Source organism: Anomaloglossus baeobatrachus, chromosome 4, assembly GCF_048569485.1.
Source record: "Anomaloglossus baeobatrachus isolate aAnoBae1 chromosome 4, aAnoBae1.hap1, whole genome shotgun sequence".
NCBI lineage: Eukaryota > Metazoa > Chordata > Amphibia > Anura > Aromobatidae > Anomaloglossus > Anomaloglossus baeobatrachus.
Window position 1 is genome coordinate 373,039,886 of NC_134356.1, and position 24,786 is coordinate 373,064,671.

The 24,786-nt window shown below is 40.3% G+C and overlaps 1 protein-coding gene and 1 long non-coding RNA gene across 5 annotated transcripts in view; one reads left to right on the plus strand and one right to left on the minus strand.

Moving 5' to 3' along the window:
* Positions 1 to 24,786, plus strand: part of RELN (reelin) — a 906,715-nt gene that overhangs the window by 628,398 nt on the left and 253,531 nt on the right. For all 4 annotated transcript variants that reach the window (XM_075345182.1, XM_075345183.1, XM_075345181.1 and 1 more), the window contains 3 exons: positions 5,823 to 6,059; positions 14,934 to 15,126; positions 23,819 to 23,931. In XM_075345182.1, coding sequence (XP_075201297.1) covers positions 5,823 to 6,059; positions 14,934 to 15,126; positions 23,819 to 23,931 — 543 coding nt within the window. The remainder of the gene's footprint in view (positions 1 to 5,822; positions 6,060 to 14,933; positions 15,127 to 23,818; positions 23,932 to 24,786) is intronic.
* Positions 1 to 24,786, minus strand: part of LOC142303636 (uncharacterized) — a 94,985-nt gene that overhangs the window by 51,847 nt on the left and 18,352 nt on the right. Inside the window, exon 2 of the long non-coding RNA XR_012753045.1 lies at positions 22,812 to 22,880. This is a non-coding gene — a long non-coding RNA (uncharacterized LOC142303636). The remainder of the gene's footprint in view (positions 1 to 22,811; positions 22,881 to 24,786) is intronic.

Genomic DNA, 24,786 nt, shown 5'->3' on the forward strand with positions numbered 1-24,786 from the left:
GATGTCCATGGGTTCCAGACTTAAGGCAGTGATTGCATCCAAAGGATTCGCAACAAAATATTGAAAATAAAAATATTTTGTTTGGGTTTGGTTTATTTGTCCAATTACTTTTGACCTCCTAAAATGTGGAGTGTTTGTAAAGAAATGTGTACAATTCCTACAATTTCTATCAGATATTTTTGTTCAAACCTTCAAATTAAACGTTACAATCTGCACTTGAATTCTGTTGTAGAGGTTTCATTTCAAATCCAATGTGGTGGCATGCAGAGCCCAACTCGCGAAAATTGTGTAACTGTCCAAATATTTCTGGACCTAACTGTATGTCTTTCTTATCTATCTATCTATCTATCCAGCCCTCTATTCATTCATTCATTCATTCATTCATTCATTTATCCCTCTATCCCTCTGTCTCTATATCTATCTATCCATCTCTATATCTACTCATCTATTTATCTTTCTTGCTGCTTCCGTTTTTTGCGGTCCGCAAAAAAACCCGGAAGGCACGCAGATGTCACACGGATGCCACTAGGATGCATCCGTGAAACAAAAGGACCGTTTTTTGTGGCCCGCAAAAACGGAACGGTCATGTGAATGTAGTCTTAACAGCAGTCGCTGCCTGCTGCCGATCACATGAGACCGTGTGCGGGCTGTGTGTGCGGGCTGTGTGTACAGTTGTTCAGCTGAGTTCAGATCAGCTGACTCAAGTGTCGGCCGATCAGGCTGGGGCCACACGGGGATTACTGCGATCCCCTCGCATTACACTCAGCTCACGCTCAGTACAGCAGAGCTGAATGTCATGCGTGTGTCCCTGCGACTGAGGTCCGACTGTGCGAGCAGACCTCAGCTGCGGGGGGCGGTCCGCCACTCGAGGGATGGGCCAGCACTGAGGAGTGGTGGGAGGGATTTCTCTCCCTCTCTCCTCCGTAGTCCACCGATGTACCGCAAGTGCAGTGCGATTTTTCTCTCACCACATACACTTGAATGGGTAAAAGAGAGAGTCTTGCATTACAGTTGTAGCATGCTGCGATTGTTTTCTCGGTCCAATTAGGGCGGAGAAAATAATCACTCATGTGCGCTGACACACAGGCTAATATTGGTCCGAGTGGAATTCAATGTTTTATCGCACTCCACTCGCACTGTTTTTCTCGCCGTGTGGCTTAGACCTTACTTGTTCTATGTCCCCCTGCATCCATCGCAGCGTGTGCAGGCTGGAGTTCAGCTGCATTCAGATCAGCTGACTCCAGTGCTGGACTGAACTCCGCTGACCTCACAGCCCGTACACGCTGCAATGGATGCAGGGGGACACAGAACAGTAATCGGCCGACACTGGAGTCATCTGATTACTTGGGATGAATTGAGCAGTAAAATGCTCTGGTGCTCGATGGGCGAAGCCCATGTCGATTTTTTTTAAAAAAATTCATTAAAAATAAAAAAAAAACAAAATCACATTGTTTGTGGGCTCCCGCTGCATTTTCTATTGCTAAGGGTAACCCAAGCAGCTACTGGCTGCTAACCCCCGCTGCTTGGTGTTACTTTCACTGGCAATAGAAATCCAGCGAAGAATTTTTTTTTTTTATTATTATAAAGGTTTTTGCCTGAAAACTTTTTTAAAAAAATGACGTGGGCTTCGCCATATTTTTGTATGCTAGCCAGGTACAGCAGGCAGCTACGGGCTGCCCCCAACCCCCCGCTGCCTATTTGTACCCAGCTGGGAACCAAAAATATAGAGAAGCCCTTTTTTTTTTTTTTATTTCATGAATTTCATGAAATAATTAAAAAAAAAAAAAAAGACATGGGCTTCACCGAATTTTTGAGTCCAGCCAGGTACAACTAGGCAGCTGGGGATTGGAATCCGCAAGCTTTCTGGGCACCCCCTCTGCGAATTGCAGTCCGCAGCCACCCCAGAAAATGGCGCTTTCATAGAAGTGCCATCTTCTGGCGCTGTATCCAACTCTTCCAGCTTCCCTGGTGACTGGTGGCTCGCTGGGTAATAATGGGGTTAGGGCTAGCTGTAAATTATAAGCTGGCCCTAAGCCCAAAATTCATGGGGTCACGCCAATATTAGACATGGCCACCATGAATTTTTAGTAAAGATTAAAAAAACACAAAACACAGAAAAATATTTTTATTAGAAATAAAACACAACACAATTAGTGACTCCATCTTTATTGAAATAAAGAACCCCCCTCCTCAGTAATCCTGGGTCAAGGGTCCCGTGCCGTCCAATCCGGATCCAATATCATCTGATCGGTTTGCTGGAAGGCAAAGCGATCAGATGATGTCAGGTTAAAGGACATGAATCACACGACACAGCAGCTGATTGTATAAAAGCCGGTTATACAATCAGCTGATGCATCAGTGAAAAAAAAAAATACTCACTTATGTGCTGATTACCGACAGCTCCTGGAGCGATCAGACGGGAGTCTGATCCCGTCAGATCGCTGCCGGTAATCAGCTGATGAAGTCTTCTGACGGCATCAGCTGATAGCCAGCCGGGCGTTAAAAAGATGGCGTCACCGCGAGACTACGATCAGCTGATGCGTCAGGTGATCGCATCAGGTGATCAGCGCCAGGTCCTGCAGGCGTCGGACATGCCCGGAGAGTCTGCACACAGCTGGAGCGGCGGTCCTGGGAGAGGAGCTGGGAGCGGACATGGTACCGGGAGTCTGCAGACAGGTGAGTATGACATTTTTTTTTCTATTGTTCACTTTTGATTTAGCAGCTGCCTCCATCTCCTGCCCGTACATTGCGCCGCACGGGAGCTGATATGGCACCGGACGGGAGATGGAAGCGGCGGTGACGGTACCGGGAGGATTCACGCTTCTGTGTTTAATGACAGAAGGAATCCTCTTCCTGTACACGTCACTTTACTACCCACCCCTTACATTTATAGCTGTGTTTTTAGTCATAGAAACGCACTAAAACGCAGCTATATTTGCAAATTGTGTTTTTCATTGCGTTTTTGAACATCTCATTCAACTCAATGGGTGTAAAACGCAGTGAAAAAACACAAAAATAATTGACATGCTGCGTTTTTGTGGGCACCACAAAAACGCAGCTGAAAAAAATGCTGTGTGCAGACAGCAAAAATGAAAACTCATAGACTTTGCTGGGGAAGCAAAGTCATGCAGTTTTCTGAGCAAAAACGCACCCGTAAAACGCGCAAAAACGCCACGAAAAATGCACTGTGTGAACTTACCCTTAGTTGGTGACATGCAGCACCGCAGGTGACAGAGCAGAGCAAGTTGGTGACATGCTCTGCTCTGACACATAGTGTGCTGCATGTCACTGTATCCACTCTGGGACTTGTTGTGCTGGTGACCGGATGATACATGTCACTAACTTGCTCCACTCTGTGACTTCTGCTGCATTGTTCCAACTGTATACACTCTCACCTGAACAAGTCTCAGAGTGGGGCAGTTATTGACATGTATCATCCGGTCACCTGCACAAGTCCCAGAGTGGAGACAGTTAGTGACATGTAGCATCCGGTCACCTGCACAACAAGTCCCAGAGTGGAGACAGATAGTGACATATAGCACACTATGTGTCAGAGCAGAGCATGTCACTGCCTCCACTCTGGGACTTGTTGTGCAGGTGACCGGATGCTACATGTCACTAACTGTCTCCACTCTGGGACTTGTTGTGCAGGTGAGAGTGTATACAGTTGGTACTATGCAGCAGAAGTCAGAGTGGGGCAGTTAGTGACATGTATCATCCGGTCACCTGCACAACAAGTCCCAGAGTGGAGACAGTGACATGTAGCATCCGGTCACCTGCACAACAAGTCCCAGAGTGGAAACAGTGACATGCTCTGCTCTGACACATAGTGTGCTGCATGTCACTATCTGTCTCCACTCTGGGACTTGTTGTGCAGGTGAGAGTGTATACAGTTGGTACTATGCAGCAGAAGTCACAGAGTGGGGCAGTTAGTGACATGTATCATCCGGTCACCTGCACAACAAGTGCCAGAGTGGAGACAGATAGTGACATGCAGCACACTAGGTGTCAGAGCAGAGCATGTCACTGTCTCCACTCTGGGACTTGTTGTGCAGGTGACCGGATGCTACATGTAACTTACTGTCTCCACTCTGGGACTTGTTGTGCAGGTGACAGAGTGGAGCAGATTGGTCCCATGCAGCGTCCGGTCACCTGTGCTGCTGGTGGGAGTATATGATCACACTGCCGACACCACCTCTCCTGACAGCTGAACACAGCGGGCGGGTGGACAGTGTGATCACATACTTGCGTGACAGGGGGGATTTCAGTGGAGGAAACCCCCCTGTACTCCACACTGGAGCCCCCGTACCTCCCACAGCTGATGGATGGTAAGCGCGCGCTCTGCCTTCACCGCTCCACACTAAAGCTCTCCGGATCCTCCCCTCGATGCTGGGCTGTGATGTGCGGTAGTCACCGCCCACAGCCCAGTCAATCAGTGTGAGTGGCGCCGGCATCCTCTGACGTACCCATCTAGTTTGAGAGCCTGGAAATGCCGGGACGTCAGAGGATGCTGGCGGCCACAGCTCCAGGGGGTCATGTGACAGGCACTGAGCGTGCAGGATAGCGCCGCTCAGTGCCAGAACTGGAAATACAAGCCAATGGAGAAGATGCATACAATGGTAAGTGACACTCATTGGAAAAATAAAAAAAAATGGGTGAACCACCCCTTTAAAGATTTGGCTGTAACAGAAGGTAGATTGTTTGCCGAAAGTCCAAAGACAAGTAAAATAATGAGTGTCTTCAGGCACCAGTGAAGTAAGGTGGAGGGTCCTTGCAAGTTTAAAGCTGCATTTCAGCAAATGAAGTTAAAGATTTGGTGAGGATTAATAGTGTTTTCTGTGGTGAGAAATACAGGTAGATTCTTATCCGGAGTTTCCTGATTGGCTCCAAATTTTTTCTGCAACTGAACAATTACCTCAAACATACCATCAATGTCTTTTAACTATTTTGGCATAAATAAATACAAGGTGTCCTGGAATTACATAAATAGACTTAAGGATTTGCACAAGCCTACATCCACACAAGATCTGTTCTCCATGATGCTTTGAAAAACCATCATGCTGAGTTCCTTCAAAAACTGTGTGGAAGTGTCCCTAGAAGAATTATTGCTTTGATGCCTTTTTGAAGGCAAAAGGTCATCATACAAAATATTTATTTGATTTAGATTTCATTCACTTTGCTTAATAGAAATAAACTAAACACTTTTAATACATTCTAATTTTGCAGCATCTTTTTCACACCTGCATAAAACTTTTGCACAGTTCTGTATGTCTTAAATTGTGCCAGTAATTTATGATCTTTAGCCTTTTCCTTCCATTGTTATGATACGTTTGTAAAATAATTATTAAAGAATGTTTAATGGGGTATTAATATTCTATACATTTATAGAATGTCCACAGGATATGCCATAAATATACAATACATGCGGGTCTCACCACCGTTCCCCACATCTATCTTGAAAATTAGGCAGCGACACATTCATAAGTATGGAAATTTCAACCGTTACATAGTTACATAGTTAAATAGGTTGAAAAAAAGACCTAGGTCGATCTAGTTCAACCTTCCTCCACCAGTTCTACATTTGGTCACTAATCATTTATAACCAACAATGTTGTGTGTACTGAGGAAATCATCCAGCCCTTTTTTAAAAGCTGTTTTAGTATTTGCCATTACAACCTCTTGTGGGCATTCCACAGTTTATCCACTGACAATGCCCCACATAAAGGGAATACTGACAAATATAAAGGGAATATGCTTTTAACTATGTACTTGTAAAATGCATTGATTTTATTTTCTTTTTTATCATTTTGTTTTTACCTCAGAATTATATCTGTGGAGCTTCCTGAAGAAGCTAAGAAGTTTGGAATTCAATTTAGGTGGTGGCAGCCTTACCACTCAGGACAAGGGGAAGATGTCTGGGCTATTGATGAGATCATCATGACATCAGTGTTATTCAACAGCATTAGCCTGGACTTCACCAATTTAGTGGATGTTACTCAGTCTCTTGGGTTTTATTTGGGTAATGTTCAGCCATATTGTGGACATGACTGGACTCTATGGTAAGATTTTTATTTGAAGGAACTATGAAAGCATTTTTCATCACATAATTGTCATTATTATTCAATGTTCTTTGCTCACCGATTATCAGTTAACACAATAACTTTGACCAGAGTTCAGTAAAATGCTAACACATTGTATAAATTTGATTGGCATACTGCCATAGCACAGTTTTATCCCTGTATGTATGTAAAGTGAGTGACCTGTCACTTCAAGGGGAGCAGGCGAGAGAAACTGCCACGGATTGGCCTCTTGGACTTATTACAATGCGGCATGATCAATGGATGTTTTTTAAATGTATGTTTTCTGAGTAACACTGCAGTGTTTCAGACCAAAATATATCTAAAACATTCCTGATGGAGCCAGTGGCTGATTCATGCTACCCATGGTTTAGTCAGCATGAATCAGTTCTTAGGTTCACTTTAAATAATGAGAGGTTAAGCACCCTTTACAACTATACAGATGCCACACGTCTAAGACTGGCTCTAAATGTGTGTAGACACTTCTATCTACCCCCAAAAATATAATATATGAACACATCCCACTATGTACCCCAATATACAATTGATGAAATTAGCATGTGAAAAACTAAATAAATAAAACAACTCTTTAGAGATTTTTTTATCTAAAATGATCTAATATTTACTTCAAACCTCATTGACCTATAATCATGCATGAGATTATGGTAAATAAAACTTTTCATTCATGTATTAAAAAGTTTTACAAATTTCTAAGGCCCCTTTCACATTGTTTTGTCCTCCTTACAGTGGACCCATCTGAGCTTACGTCCAAATGGCCTGCAAAATGGGATTCAGACGTGTGTACTGACAGGGCCATTATGTATAATGGTGGAGACTGAGTCACCATGCTCCCTGTCATGTACCACATTTGGGTGTATACACCTACAGGAAGTGGAAATCCAGACATAGTAGACTGCATATGGTATCCGCCTCCCATAGGCATATATGACCGAAAATGGTGACTAAATCTGCACCATGATAGTTAATGGCCCTGTCGATGCACAAAGCTGAATCCCCTTTTGCAGGGAACTTGAACTTAAAAAGATGGTTCGCCCATATTTTTTATTGTCTAGTTCGATATTATATTGAGAAACAATGTTTCTCTCAAATACCTTGTGTTGGCAATAGTGCCTGTGAGAGGCGCTATTGCAGACCGCTGTTCCCGCTCCAGTGACGTCACTGTTAAGTGCCGCACACATCACATCCATGCAGCCGGCTGCATTCTTCCAGATTCACTGAGCTGTGGGCGGTGTTTCACTGCTGTCACAGCCCATCTGCTCCCTGCTCCCCCCTACCTCCTCCCTCACAGCACAGCACATCTCCTGCTCCCCCCTCCCTCCTCCCTCACAGCACAGAGCGTCGCGTCTCCTGCTTGCAGCATTCTGCTGTGAGGGAGGGGGGAGCGGGGAGCGGGGAGCAGATGGGCTGTGACAGCGGTGAAACACCGCCCACAGCTCAGTGAGTCTGGAAGAATGCAGCCGGCTGCATGCATGTGACTTGTGCGGCACTTGACGGTAACGTCACTGGAGCGGAAACAGCGGTCTGCAATAGCGCCTCTCACCAGGCACTATTGCCAACACAAGGTATTTGAGAGAAACATTGTTTTTCAATATAATATCGAACTAGACAATAAAAAATATGGATGAACCACCCCTTTAAGCCCCGATGGAGCCACTGAACGTGGGGAAGAACGCAGGATGAAAGGACCCTAATTTAACTCAACTTAATTTGTGTTTCTAGGATCTGTTACAGTAATTGAATAAGTACTGGATTACACATGTACATGATTCATTCATTCCCAATTCTAAAAGGTCATGTATTTGTAAGCATCACACATGACATATTTTCTTCCTCTGAAAATGAACAATAAATCTTATTATTTACTGACAGCAAAAAAAGATCTTGTAAAACTGAGTGGAACAGATATACAAATTTATTAAAAAATGACCTGTAGTTTAATAATTGACAAACAGTTGAAGCCCTCTCTGAGATGTGGATAACACTTTAAAGTAATTCAATAAAGAAAACATACAGTTACAATAGGTATATTACAATATTCTTCTGACTATTACAGAATTACTATTCAAACAAGCAAGCTGCATCTAATAAACATTCAATACCAGTCAGTTCTTTAATTATAATGCATATTGGCCTATAGGAGGTATAATTAGCGCTATTGTAGCACACCTTAGGAAACTAAAATAATAGTCATATCCCCATGGGATCCTGGATCAGCAGCAGTGCAGTTTTATCGCCCAGGACATTACAGCAATCTGATTCCACTTTGTGATCATCTCCCCATCTGAAGGAGTCGGCTATGCATTCTGCAGAGAATGTGCTCTAGCAGTGATAATGAGCCATGAGAACTTCCCATGTCCTTGTTAAAGTGGATGCTGCTGCTTCCATAGCCTTGTTAACGTGAATCAACATGACTTGCACCACAGTCCTTGCATCTTCTTGATCAACATATCGAAATGGAATAAAGAAAAATGCATTGCTTTGTGCTTTCCGTAACTATATTACTCCACAATATGTATGTTTTCAATGTTTCATTGAGATTTCTTTCCTGGAACCATGTTGAATATAAAATATTAAGCCTCATATGTATTTATGTATGTACAGTTGAAAGCAGAAGTTTACATACACTGTCTAACATATACTTTTTTTTCTCACTGACATGAAATCAGAATAAATCTTTTCTCGTTTTTGGTCAATTAGAACTATAGCGGGTTTTACACGCTGCAACATCGCTAGCATTTCCTGGCGATGTCAAGCGCGATAGCACCCGCCCCCGTCGTACGGCCGATATGTGGTGATCGCTGCCGTAGCGAACATTATCGCTACAGCAGTGTCACACGCACATATTTGCTCTGCGACGTCGCTCTTTCTAAGGGGACGGTTCCTTCGGCGTCATAGCGACGTCACACGGCAGGCGTCCAATAGAAGAACGTAACATCCCATCCACCTCCTTCCTTCCGCATTGCCGGTGGAGGCAGGTAAGGAGATGTTCGTCGCTCCTGCGCTGTCACACACAGCGATGTGTGATGCCGCAGGAACAACATCGCTAATAAGCAGAAAACGATTTTTTTTTTCAGGACGACCTCTCCACAGCAAACTATTTTGACCGCTTTTGTGATCGTTTAAGGTCGCTCATAAGTGTCACACACTGCGATATCGTTAATGAAGCCGGAGGTGCGTCACAAACACCGTGACCCCGACGATAATTCATTAACGATATCGTAGCGTGTAAAGCCTGCTTATGTTTACTATGCCTTTAAACAATATGGGACAGCCCTTATGATGATGTCATGTCTTTGGAAGCTTCTGATAGATTTATTGGCAACATCTGAGTTAATTAGAGACACTCTTGTGGATGTATTTTAATGCACACCTGAAACACAATGCATCTTGTGTAGCATCATGGGAAAGTCAAAAGAAATCAGCCAAGAGCTCAGTAAGAGAATTGTGGACTTGCACAAGTATGGTTTATCCTTGGGTGCAATTTCCAAATACCTGAAGGTGCCTCATGTACAAAAAATCAAATACAAACACGATGGGAATGTCCAGCCATCATACCGCTCAGGAAGGAGAAGGGTTCGGTGTACAACAGATGAACATGCTCTGGTCAGACGTGTGCATATTAACCCAAAAACAAAAGCAAAAGAGCTCGAGAAGATGCTTGCGGAAGTTGGTAAGATTGTGTCATTATCTACAGAGAAATGAGTACTGTATCAACATGGGCTGAAAGGCTACTCTGCCAGGAAGAAGCCATTACTCCAAAAGAAACAAAAAAAGCCAGATTAATATTTGTAAATGCACACAGCAACAAAGACCTTCATTTTTGTAGACATGTCCTGTGATCTGGCAAAACTAAAATTTAACTGCTTGGCCATAAAGACTATCGTATCGTTTGGAGGAAAAAGGGAGCAGCTTTAAAGCCTAAGGGGCACTTTGCACGCTGCGACATTGCAGGCCGATGCTGCGATGCCGAGCGCGATAGTCCCCGCCCCCGACGCAGCTGCGATATCCTTGTGATAACTGCCGTAGCGAACATAATCGCTACGGCAGCTTCACATGGACTCACCCTTCCTGCGACCGTCGCTCTGGCCGGCGACCCGCCTCCTTATTAAGGGGGCGGGTCGTATGGCGTCACTGCGACGTCACACGGCAGGCGGCCAATAGGAGCGGAGGGGCGGAGATGAGCGGGATGTAAACATCCCGCCCACCTCCTTCCTTCCGTATATCCTACGGAAGCCGCAGTGACGCCGGTAGGAGATGTTCCTCGCTCCTGCGGCTTCACACACAGCGATGTGTGCTGCCGCAGGAGCGAGGAACAACATCAGACCATTGCGTCGGCGTAATCATGGATTACGCCGACGCTGCACCGATGATACGATTACGACGGTTTTGCACTCAATCGTATCATCGAGCTTTTACACACTACGATGTCGCATGCGATGCCGGAAGTACGTCATTTTCAATTTGACCCCACCGACATCGCACCTGCGATGTCGTAGTGTGCAAAGCCCGCCTAAGAATACCATCCCAACTTTGAAACATAGGGGTGGCAGTATCATGTTGAGGGGTTGTTTTGCTGCAGAAGGGACTGGTGCACTTCACAAAATATATGGCATCATGAGGAAAAATGTTTGTGGCAATACTGAAGCAACATCTCAAGGCATCCACCAGGAACTTAAAGTTTGGGCAGAAATAGGTCTTCCAAATGGAGAATGACCCGAAGCATAGTACCAAAGTGGTTACATAGTGACTTAAGTATAACAAAGTCAATGTTTTGGAGTGGCCATCACAAAATCCTGATCTTAATCCTATTGAAAATGTATGGGCAAAGCTAAAAAGGCAGGTGCAAGCATGGCGACCTACAAACATGGCTGATTTACACCAGTTCTGTTAGGAGGAATGGGCCCAAATTCCTACCAACTATTGTGGGAACCTTGTGGAAGGATATCCAAAACATTTCACCCAAGTCATACAATTTAAGGCCCAGTGCCCACACTGTGAAGTTTTGACGCGTATTTTCAGAAGTCTGCAGCAAAATCTGCATGTCCATTGTGAAGCCAGCAAAGTCTATGAGAATTCAGAAGGGCTGTGCCCACATTGCCTTTTTTTTCCTTGCGTATTTGGTGCAGAAAAAAAGAAATCTGCACGAAATACACAAGGGAAAAATATTCAACATGGGCACAGCACTTCTGAATTCTCATGGACTTTGCTGGCTTCACAATAGACATGCAGATTTTGCTGCAGATTTCTGAAAATCTCCATCAAAATCTGCATCAAAATACGCAGCGTGGGCACAAGGCCTAATAAGGGCAATGGTACCAAAAACTAATGAAATGTATGTAAACTTTTGACTTTGTAGAAAGTAATAAAAAAGGCCTTAAACATTCTCTCTCTCATTATTCTGCATTTGGCAAAAAAAAAAATTTTGGTAATCCTAATTGACCTAAAATGGGAAAGGTTTATTCTAATTTCATGTCAGATATTGAGAAAAACATGTATGTGTGTCTTTTTAGGTAAACTTCTGGTTTCAACTGTATGAGGTTTTACAATAAGGAAAACTCATTGGAACACTGAAAGCGTGCAATTCTAGAGTAGTATAAGGCTATGTGCGCACGTTGCGTATTTGCATGCAGTTACGCTGCGTATTTCAGTGCAGTGTAACTGCATGCGTCCTGCGTCCCCTGCACAATCTATCAAGATTGTGCATAATCCATGCCCACGTTGCGTTTTAGAATGCAGCGATTTGCATGCTGCCAAATCACTGCGTTCTAAAAAGCAACATGTCACTTCTTTCGTGTGCTCTGCATGCTGTCTCCATTCTGTCTATAGGGAGAGGCAGCATCCAGAGTGCAGGAATTCTGCAGTCACCAAAGTTTCAGAACGAAGCTTTTCAGCACATGCAGGGACTTTACGCTGCGGTGCAGAGCGCACACACGTGGGCACATAGCCTAATATTGCATAATTATTCATGCTTTAAATATATCCTTTAATTTATCAGGACATGTATAACTTTTTTTTCCCATTTCGATCGTATCGTGGACACACTTGTTATTTAATTGTGGTTAGTTCAATTTTCATTGCCCTCCTCCACTGTTAGTCCGTTTATCTCTCAACCATTTTTTACCCCTGTCTTTTATATGCATACAGATTTACAGTATGTGCATGAAAATTGTTCTTACTGAGGAACCTTTGACATTCAATTTACATTATTTTTACACCAGACAGTCTGAATTTATATGTTACGTAAACTCAAACTCTACTAGGTTATAATTTTATGACATACCGTAAGTCTATGAAGTTAGATTTGAAAAAATCTACAGCGGGTGAAATAATTACTTAACATGTCACCAATTTTCTAAGTAAATATATTTCTAAAGGATCTATTTATATAAATTTCTCACCAGATGTCAATATCATCCCATCCAATCCACACAGGCAAATAAATCGATCCAAAAATGTCCATAAATTTATTGATGTGTAATAATGAGAAATGACATAGGGAAAAAGTATTGAACACATGAAGAAAGAAAGGTGCAAAAAACCATGGAAAGTCAGGACACCAGCTGAAATCTATCAGTAATTAGAAAGCATTCCTGCCAAATATCAGCTGGTTCAACTGATGGTCTATAAAAAGGTGTCTCATTACCAAGATGCCACACAATCATCATCTCATGATGTGTAAAACCAATGAGCTGTCTCAAAACCTTTGCAATCTTATGGTTGAAAAAGATACTGATGGCATTGGTTACAGAAGAATTTCTAAACTACTGAAGGTTGCAGTGAGCACTGCTGGGGACAATCCTGAAGTGGAAAGAACTTTATTTACCATAAACTGGCCATGACCAGGTGCTCCCTGCAAGATTTCAGACAGAAGAGGGAAAAGAATTATCAGAAGAGTTGTCCAAGAGTCAAGGACCACCTGTGGAGAGCTACAGAAAGACCTGGAATCAGTAGGTATAATTGTTTCAAAGAAAACAATAATTAATGCACTCAATCTCCATGACTTGTATGCACGCTGACCATGCAAGACTCAATTGCTGAACACAAAGTATGTTCATGCGAATTTAAAATTTGGTCACCAACATTTAGACAAGTCTGTGAAATAATGTGAGAATATGATCTGGTCAGATGAGACCAAAATTGAACTCTTTTGGATGTCATAATATACACCCTGCTTGAGGACGAAAATGCACTGCATATCAGCCTACAAACATCATACCAACAATGATGTTTGGAGGTGGGAACATCATGGTGTGGGGTTCTTTCTCAGAATAAGACACTGGCAAATTTCATACGTTTGATGGAAGGAAGAATGGACTAATATACCAAGACATTCTTGACAAAAATCTGCTGCCATTTACCAGTATGATGAAGATGAAATGAGGGTGACCATTATGGCAAGACAATTATCCCAAACATGTTGGTTGCAGAGGGAGAAAGTAATGCTGCTAGAATTGCCCAGCCAGTTACCTGAAAGTAATTCAATAGAAAATTTATGGAAGGAACTAAAGCTCAGAATTTATAGAAGGAGCCCACAGAACCTTCAGGATTTAAAGAGTGTGTGAAAGAATGGGCCAAAATCACACCTGAGCAGTTTGATTTTTTTTTTACCTGTGTGGATTGAATGGGTTGTTACTAACATCTAGTGAGAAATTATTGTAAATAGCACCTTTACAAATAAATTTACTTAGAAAATTGGTGACATGCTCAATACTTATTTCACCTGCTGTATATGTTAAAGTAATAATAGTAATAATAATAAGAGTAAATTGGGTAGATATATAGATAGATAAATAGATAGATAGATCAGGACGCAATTGTAGCTTTATGCGAGATGTGATGTTTTGATGTGTTGTGTAGAAGACATTCTCAAGCTAGATAGAGTAGATAGATATGCAATAGACATATGCCCTGCATGGACAAATTAAAATCCAATCTATGTGTGTTTGTTGAAAACTTTATTTTAATCCCTTTTTGATGAAGAATGTACATGTCAAACTTTGGGTGCAGGTTTTTGAAATTCCCTCAAGAACTCCGCGCACTTCATACACAGCGGGTGTCAGCTGTGTTCTACATCTGGCACCTGCTTCTAATAGTAACTACCGAAAGTAGCTCTGATCACTGCTGTTTAGCCATTTAGATGCTGCAGTCGATCTGTCATTGGCATTGTAATGGTTCTTATGTGTATACACCAACATTTGAGCACCCATCCACCCCCTCCCTCATGATATGATCACATGGTGCTAATAGGTTACCATTCAACCAGGGGCCTAGTTTAGGCACCTGTTGCTGCCATTTTTCTACTCCCATGAGTAAATAATTCATCATCATTTTTAATTTATGCTGGAATACTGAGGTATTGTGGTATATAGTACAAATAATCAAACAATTGCAGGTTCAGGTCATCTAGAAAAATGAAAAATAATCCTGAAAATGAATGCAAAAATGTTAAAAAAAATCATAAAAATTTAAGTTTTTATCACCCCCTTTACATAGTTTAAAACAAAAGAAAAAAATTCCAATGGTGGTATGTTTCACACAACTAAAACACTTGTCATTTTGCATAAAAGTCTGAAGTTTTCATGTGAGAATAACATTTTTTTTCTTCGGCACTCACTGCAAGCTTGCTACACTCTTGTGCATGCTGTTCTCCTAAATTAAGCTGTCCAGTAAACTGAGACACAGCTCAAAAAAGGGGGAATTTAAGTCCTGTGGCATCCTCTATCATAAACTTTATGCAACTGTAAATTAATTTAAAATGTTTTGTGTTTTATCCATTACAGTGTTTTGAAGATGTTGTGTGATAATATTTAATAAATGTTGTGTTGTCCTTAAAAGTTTTACAGGAGACTCTAAACAATCTACCAGTACTCGCTATGTGGAGACGCAGTCTATGCAGATTGGAGCATCTTATATGATACAATTTAACTTAGTAATGGGATGTGGTGAGCAGTTCACTCCACATATGGACAATCAAGTGAAATTGGAGTATTCAACCAACCATGGTCTCACATGGCATCTTGTGCAGGAGGTAAGATTAGGCTCATATAAATTTGTTCTATATGTTTTATATAAACTTATCTCTAATAAAAGAAATGATTGGCATACATCTCTCTAACTAAAAGCTATTGTTAATTTACTGAATGGTCACAGTTATTTCTAGAAACTTTGAATAATCAATTGTACAGGATAAAATACAGTCATGGCCAAAAGTGTTGGCACCCTTAAAATTGTTCCAGAAAATTAAGTATTTCTCCCAGATGATTATTGCAATTACACATGTTTTATTATACACATGTTTATTTCCTTTGTGTGTATTGGAACAACACACACAAAAAAGAGTAAAAAGGCAAATTGGGCATAATTTCACCCAAAACTCCAAAAATTGGCACCCTCAACTTAATATTTGGTTGCACACACTTTGGAATAAATAACTGTAATCAATTGCTGCCTATAACCATCAACAAGCTTCTTACACCTGTCAACTGGAATTTTGGATCACTCTTCTTTTGCTCCCAGTCTCTTATATTTAAAAGGTGCCTTCTCCCACCAGCAATTTTAAGATCCCTGCACAGGTATTCAATGGGATTTAGATCTGGATTCATTGCTGACCACTTCAGAAATTTCCAGCTCTTATTTTGAATCCATTTCTGGGTGCTTTGTGAAATATGTATGGGGTCATTGTCCTGCTGGAAGCAATGACCCAGGGTGGTAATCCAGCTTTCTGATACTGAGCACTACATTGCAACCCAAAATTCTTTATAATCATCTCATTTCATTATCCCTTGTACACAGTCAAGGTATCCAGTGCTATAGACAGCAAAAAAAAAACATCTTTGAACCTCCACCATATTTGATTGTAGGTACTGTGTTCTTTTTTTTGTAGACCTCATTCCGTTTTCAATAAACATTACACTTTCCCAAAAGGATTTTGGCTCACTCACATATATTTTGGCAAATTTCAGTCTAGTATTTTTATGTCTCTGTGTCAGCAGTGCGGTCCTCCTGGGTCTCCTGCCATAGTGTTTCATTTAATTCAAATGTTGACAGATAATTCACGCTGATACTGATGCACCCTGAGCCTACAGAACAGCTTGAATGTCTTTGGAACTTGATTGAGACTGCTCATCCACTGTCTGACCTATCCTGCATTGCAGCCTTTGATCAATTTTTCTCTGCCGTCCATGTCCAGGGAGATTGGCTACAGTGCCATGGGTTGTAAGATTCTTAATTATGTTGTGCACAGTGAAGGAAGGACCATGAAGATCTCTGGAAATGGACTTGTAACCTTGAAACTGTTGATATTTTTCAACAATTTTGGATCTCAATTCCTCAAACAGATCTGTTCTCCTCTTTCTGTTCTCCATGCTTAGTGTAGCACACACAGACAAACAATGCAAAGATTGAGTTTCAGGTGTGATTTTGATATTGCTCACACATGTTTCTTGCCACAGGTGAGTTTGAACGAGCATCACATGCTTGAAACAAAGTTTTTTATCCACAAGTTTGTCTGGCTCATTTTTGGAGTTTTATGGAAAATTATGTCCAATTTCTCATTTTTTTTTTTTGCGTTGTTCCAATACACACAAAGAATATAAACAGGTGTATAACAACACATGTGTTATTACAATATTTTTATGGGAAAAATACTACATTTTCTGGAACAATTTCAAGGGTGCCAACACTTTTGGCCATGGCTGTATGTCACGTTATGATATAACGTATTGTACATATCTCCTTTTTCTCCAATTATGAACAACTTATTTCCCTCTCCCTGATCTTGCCATCCACACTGTAGAAATGTGAAAAAAACCCAACAAGAAATCTATTTTAATCAAAGCCTATTACCGTAGTGCAACCAGGTGTCTGGTCTGGTCAGGACTGGGCTGTATATGGCCCACAAGTGGAATTTAATTTAGGGACCGACCTAACAGATATATGGAGATATTGTGTGTTCTTTAGGCTTGATTCACATTAATGTTTGTATAATACATTGTGCAAAGCAGAATTCTATAATATTGTGCTCCATAGAAAGGTCAGTTACGTTCGTCCGTAAAAACAAATGCCCTTGACATGCATCTCTGAGGAAATGTTGCAATGTATTTCCAACTTTATGAGTACAGTGTGATATATCACCCACAGGTTCCAGTTGTAAAAGAAATTCTATTCTATTCTATACCCCTAAAATTGAGTGTCAAAAAGACACAATTTTGGCTCTGATGGTAAAGAGAAGCTTATGGAAACTCATTGTTTATATGCCAGGCATTTTTGCCATCATGAACATAATCGTAGGGCCATAATGCAATGTTAACAGGACCGTACTTGCTGTGCAGGTTACTTTGATTATAGAAATTTCACATATCTGTGGATTTTTACTTAATAAAAACTTATTCATGGTATATAGGAGCTATGATTTATGCATCCAATGTAAACAATACTTTAGGGACACCGAAGTAGAACAGAGGTTGAGTATTTTTTATTTAAAGGGAACCTATCACCATGATTATGCAGTCCAATCTGCAGGCATTGTATTATAGAGCAGGGGAAGTTGAGCAGATTGATATAGGCCCCGATTCATCATTGTCTTTACGTCTTTTGTTTGACTAATTTTGCTCCTTTTTTTGTTTGCACCTAATTCATTAGTTTGTTTGAGCGTTTTTTTAAGTCTATTTTATACGCACTCGCCTGTTTGTTTTTTATTTTCCGCTTTGTGTTTGGAGTCTAGCAAAACCAGATGCTTTTGGCCGACTCATCAATTGCAACAATTTCATTAGTCACAAAACTTAGTGCAACTTCTCTCCAATCCAACCCCAGTGTATTTTTGCAACTTTTGGCCGCAACCTCAACTTTTTGAACCAAAGATTGTAAAAATTTCTCAAGAAAGGAAAAAAGCCCATTTTTTACTTTGCTTCAAAATCATGGATGTGTGCACTATTTTGATGAATCTGGTGCCAAAAGTGGCAACTCATACCACAAAACAAAAGAGGAAAATTACTTAAAGGAAACCTGTCAGGTCCCATATGCATTCTGAGCTATAAGCAGGGTGTTGTGTAGCCAATTAACTCCTTCCTACCATCCCTGTGTTGTAATATCGTGGAATATGAAAGTAATAAAAAACATTTTATTACTTACATGTTCCCTATGTAAATGATTATAGGCTGTAGCCCCATGGGCGTCACATCGCTCTGTGAGCGTTTGCATGTTTTCCGTGGTATCACGCCCTTGTGGGCATGATACCATGGATTTACATGTGCAACGTCACCATCAGTGTCTTCAGATCTCACGCATGCGCATTTACCATTCCCGCAGCCGTCATCAGGGTGCTCGCTTCTCTGCTTCAGATGCACTCTGTGCATCTGTGCAGGAGTCTTCTGAGCATGTACAGTGCGCATCTGAAGCAGGGAAGCGAGCACCTTGATAACGGCTGCGGGAGTGGTAAGTGCGCACTCGCGGGATCTGAAGACGCTGATGGTGATGTTGCACATGTAAATCCATGGTATCACGCCCACAGGGCCCTTATACCATGGAAAACATGCAAACGCCCACAGGGTGATGTGACGCCCAAGGGGCTAGAGCCCCTGCTCATTTACATAGGGAATATGTAAGTAATAAAATGTTTTTTATTACTTTCATATTCCATAATATTACAACACAGGGAAGGAGTTATTTGGCCACACAACACACTGCTTATAGCTCAGAATGCATATGGGACCTGACAGGTTCCCTTTAAAAAAAACAAAACACAAATGATGAATCAGAGTCATAGTTTAGTGGTAAAACATTCTGTATAATCTGTGTTTTAATCATTTAAACCTCTTCCCTTTTTGGGATTTTCAATTCAGTGTGTCGTCCTGTTAATGATTGGCAGCTTTCTTTTTCTATAGTGCTTGCAGATAGCTGTGAGTCACTGATAGGACTAACCGCTAGATCAGAAATGCAGAATGAGCAGAGGTGTAAATTATTAAATCACAGGTTATACTGAATCTTTTCTGAAAAAACTAAGTTTAAATCTGTTCAGCTTCTCCTGCTCTATAATATGGTGCCTGCAGATTGGACTGCATTTTTACGATGACAGGTTCTCTATAATTTCATTAGAAGTACTGTAGCCTGTGAGCAGCTTTTTAGTTACCTTGGATAACCTTTTTAAAAAGTACCTATCACTAGGAATCACGTCATTTTTATTTAAATAAATAATCCACAGTCCAATGAAAAATAAATATACATTTTTTTTACTACTGATGGTGACTAGACAGCAAAGGACCCCACTGTTCACCTGGAGACAGCCTAAACTTCTGAATTCTTGGAACTCAGCATCTTAGCTTTGAAAACTATACAATAGGGATGAGCGGCCCTGTGGAGGTTTGAGTTTGCTGGGTTCAGCCGGACTTTAGGTAAAGGTTTGGTTCAGTCCTCAAATTTGACCCTGAAACCGATAGAAATCAATGAGGATCCAAACTTCTGTGCTGAAAAATGGCTGTAAGATGGGCTGTATGATGGGCTGTAGTAAAGGTTAGAGGGCAGCAAAAGGAAGCAAAATGGGGGTAAGAGTATGACAATTGCCATACAAACCAATATGGATAGGAAAATTACTTAAATGGGTTTTGTCACCATAGCAATTATGGCTAAATAGGTAGTAAAGGAAGTATAGGAAGTAAATTAATAAAAGTGTTGAGTGCCCCCACAGAGACTGATTTCAGGTTTCTGCCACAGAGCCAAAATCGTAAGAGTGCCACAACAGAGCATGTTTTTACAGTTGCCCCACAGAGTCAAAATTTCAGCTCCACTAGCATCCACTGCAGCTGGTTACCTGGTTTTATGACTCACTACATGGACACACTTCACACCTCCACCAGAAGAACTTCAGAAGTGATCTGAACAGACCACTTCCAACTCATCTGCATTTCTAACAAAAACATTAATTTGATTTCCTTAGCTTATCTTTAGGAGGCATCATTTTTCCCATGTCCTTTTGTAACATTTATTTAAATGTTGTGATTTTGTCTCAGTAATTCATTTGTAATTTAGCCTGAAGAAGGAGCCTTGATGCTCTGAAAGCTTGCTAAAATAATTTTTCTGGTTAACCTATAAAGGAATCACTCCTAAAATACTTTTGTCATTCTTGGGACATAGTATTTCAATTGATTTTTCAACTTCCTCCGACAGAACATTCATTATAATGAGACAGAGGGAGTCACCTTAGACTCTCTCTGGCCTATGATCCAGCCGCACTCATCTTTTTACATGTGCATAAAAGTGAAGTCGTCCACCTCTTTTGTGCACATCTTAAAAGCCGGACACCAACAAACTGAAGCTACACATAGTCCACAGTATCTCTGCTGCCTCATTAGTGAATGGATCTGTCAAGGGGTGTCATCAGAATCAGGTTCTTTGTAGATTTAGATAGAAATCCTGATGTAGGCGCTCAGTGTACAGCAAAGGATAAATGTGAACTGATCCAAAATATTCTCTACCCCAAAATGCCACTAATAAAAGCTTCTACTCAACCCATAAGAAACAAGTCCTTACTCAGGTTTGTCATCGGTTAACAGAGATATAGGGGGATTCTACATTACTGGTAGCACAAAGGGTCTGGAAACACACTATAGCCCATTTTCCTCAGTTTTTCTCATATGTGGGGAAAAAAGCATGTCCACATTCTCTTATATAACAGTCTGAGAAAAACGGACATTGCTCGGATGACATCTGAGTGCTGTGCAATTTTTTCACAAACCCAAATACTTACATTGCTGGGTTTAATCTTACACTCTGATCAATATCGGTCATTTCTTCCTGATTTTACACTAACCACAAAATCACGGACATGTGAGCAGACCCATAAACTATATTAGGTACAAGTTCTATCCATGAAACACACAAATAGCAGTTGTATCTGAAAAAATGACATCTGAATCAGCCCTAAGGGGTTAAATCTATGTAATCTTTGCTCCTGCACTGTGGATGATTACTCAGTGGCATTACAGTCATTAATAGTAACAGCTGTTTATGCATGATTAGTATATTTATTCTGTGTTTGTCTATAATTGCGACTTAGGTAACAATCCAACCAAATTGTGAAAATAATTAATTCAGAAATACTGGCCATTTCAAAGGGTTCACTTACTTTTTCTTGCAACTGTATGCATCATTGTTATCTTTTGCTATTGTAAATGACAAGAATATTGAAAGGCAACACATATATATTGCAAAGCCTTTTAGGATCTTTTTATCTCTGGTTTTCCTTTAAAGTGGGAAAAGAAAAGAAAGAAAAAAAAGCCAAAATCCCGTGCTTATTAGAGCTTTAAAAAAGTAGGAAAATGTAGCATAACATTCAACATGGCATTATTTAGTCATAATTAAGATACATGAATTTTAATATTTAATTGTTGTGTTCTAATTTGACTCCAGTACGGTAATCCGCACAAAGATATCAAAATATGTTTTATGTTGTTGCATGATTTATAGAGTGAACTTTCAGGTGGACCTCTGATTATCTTGTAAAAAACACTTGCCGTGAAGCTTTTTAGTTGTGGGCTCTCCTTATGGCTGAATGGAATACAGTATATTTGGTCCCATTGTGCCTGTGTTATCTCAAATTGGTCCTGATGAGTGCGGAGCATAAAGCCTGGCTCTTAATTAGTTTTGCCACACTACCAGGTGTTTTTACGATAAAAGGATAATAATGAGCACAAAAGACTTTTTGGGGACAATTCAATCAGGACACAACATTTTCAGCCACAGAGGTTTTGATTTTGTTTATTTTTAGTAATATTTCAAACTCTTTGAGGGACATACTGATTTTGAAAATATTTGATGGTAAAATTGAAAAGTTAAGAGCTATGGTTTCTCTTTTTTTTTTCAATATGCACATGCAGACAATGTATTGACATATATTAAAGTTTTTCAACATTTTATTTTCAAAGTAACTGGAAAAAATGTCTCTGCTATACAATTCTTTCCCGACTTAGGGGTGTAAATTGACATAGGGACACCCCTTCCTTTAATGCCTTTATCCAAAGGAAGAAATGTTAAAAAAAAATCCTTTAACTCTATTATGGTAAACATCTTTACTATCTTAATGGCAGGGTATTTTTCACTGTCCTTTTCAAGTTTAGTTGAAGGGAACCTGTTGCTAAATTTCTGCACTTCTAGTACACATTTTGTTAATAATACGAGGACTTCATGATAATAAGAGGTTTTCCAGGTGAAAATTTGCATACTTGTCGTCATGTGCTGACTACTTTCTCACTTGGAAAAAGATGACACGTTGAAACGCGCGTTGGGAACGGAGGGCACAGCACAACGTCGTCAGGTATTAACCACTGCTCTAATCAATTACATCCTTCTTTGGCTAGTGCTAGCATTGTTTTCTATCCTTGGTTTTACGTGGGAATTGTATTAAGCCATTATACACTATATGGTTACATATGCTAGGTTTTTTGCCTCTGTTATTTTTTTCACTTAATCTTTGGTATATATTATATGCTGCATACTTTTACATCTTTTCCTTGGTTTTTGTCAGTTAACCCTGAAACCTCCAGGTTACTATTGGTTATACATTAGTACTATTTTTTACCTTGGTACTAAGGTTTTAGTTAGGCTTCTTTTGTCCAATAGAGTGATTTAATTATCTTGTACTCAGTGGTTATTTATTTACAGGTGATGTTACTATTGTGGGTGTAACTATTCATTATCACGTACAGTACTTTATATACTCACCTGTCATTGTATTTACCTGGTATTCTGTGCTTCCTTCTTCATTTCTCTGTTGTTATCATTCATGACCACCTATTTTTAATAATTATAATAAAATATGCATTTTAAATTTATCCAATGTCTTGATATGGTTTATATTTTGTTAATACTGCGGGAACGTCATAAGAATAAAAGAGGTTTTCCAGGTCACAATTTGCATACTTGTCATCATGTGCTGTATAGAATAGATTCTCATCAAATTCTCTCAATATTTTATTGTCTTCCTCTTCTCTTAATATTCTATTGAGAGAAGCAGATGAGTCTAGCTGGCATGTGACAAGTATGTAAACTATTTCATACATGGGGCTTTATGGCCACTCACTCTCATTTGGAATACAGGAGAATCAGTACAGTGTGCACATTGTCATAATGCGGTAATCTACAGTCATATAAAATGCAGAAATTTGTCTAGAGCCTGGAAAACCCTTTTGAAATTCAACTGATTATGCCGTGGCAACATTATATCTAAAAATCAGTTTATATACAGTGCACACCATATGTATATTAATTTAATCATAATGCTGTGTTTTACATTACATTATACAGAGTGGCCTGGGCACTTATACACAGCATTCTAGAATTCTGTATATCAGGGCTTACTAGTGCTGGCCGCAGCTCATAAGGGAAAAAACCTGATGACAGGTTCCCTTTAAACTTCATTTAACATATTACATAAATACCTTGTTAAACTTACTTTGTGGATCATTACAATAACAGCAAATCCAAATTAATTTTTTACTATATATTTATTTTTGATAATTTTGCAGAGTAAATTATTTTTTTTTTCAGTTGTGGAATAAGACACTCATAGATAGCCAAGGTAGGCTATGGTCTAGTCATATATTATTATACTGAAATTCTGAGCTTGAGTTTAATGCTATACGTTTAACGTTTAACATTCAGATACTATATTAGTATAGTAATTTAATTTTAGAAATATATATTTAATTTTACATTTTTCTGCTTTCCAGGAATGTTTGCCAAGTATGCCTAGCTGCCAGGAGTTCACTTCAGCAAGCATCTATCATTCAAGTGAATTCAATCATTGGAGAAGGATAACATTGCCTTTGCCACAGAAGACCTGGTAAGTTAATGCAGTAATCATCTCCAATAAAATTTAAGTTGTGGCTCATTAGTTCATCTCAACATGTTTTTGGTTTTTGTTTTTTTTTTACATATAAACATTCGAATGGTAATTTATTAACTTAGGAATATTTGTATTTCAAATATAGGCAAACTTATCATGTGGCAAAGTCGCAGTTTCAATGCTTAGGCCGGGGCCAAACGGGGGACTACTGTGATCCTCGCATGACACTCGGCTCTCGCTGGCAGCACAGCAGGAGCAGAATGTCATGCGAGTGTCACTGTGACTGAGGTCCGATCGTGCAGTCTGACCACAGCTGCAGGGGGCGGGCCGGCACGGAGGAGAGGGAGGGATTTATCTCACTCTCTCCTCCATTGCCGGCTATTGCCATTCTTGCTGTGCATTCGCAGTACACCGCGGTGTAACGCGAGTGCAGTGCGATTTTTCTCTCGCCCCATAGACGTGAATGGGTGAGAGAGAAACAAAGATCTTATTGCACCCGCAGAATGCTGCGACTGTTTTCTCGGTCCGATTAGGGCTGAGAAAATAATCGCTTATGGGAGCTGGTACATAGGTTAATATTGATCCGAGTGGAATGCGTTGTTTTATCACATTCCACTTGCTCCGATTTTCGTGCCGTGTGGCTTAGGCCTAACAATCTTTATTTTATGTATTTCACATTTTTTTCTTTCTTGGATCCATCATACAGGATTAATTTTTTAGTTCGTCAGTCATTAGATTGTCATGTGAATGATAAAGTAAAGTATATACAGTGTCAGGACTTTCCATGGCTTTCTGCACTTCTCTTCCTTCATGTGTTTCCCTGTGTAATTTCTCATTACACATCACTAAATT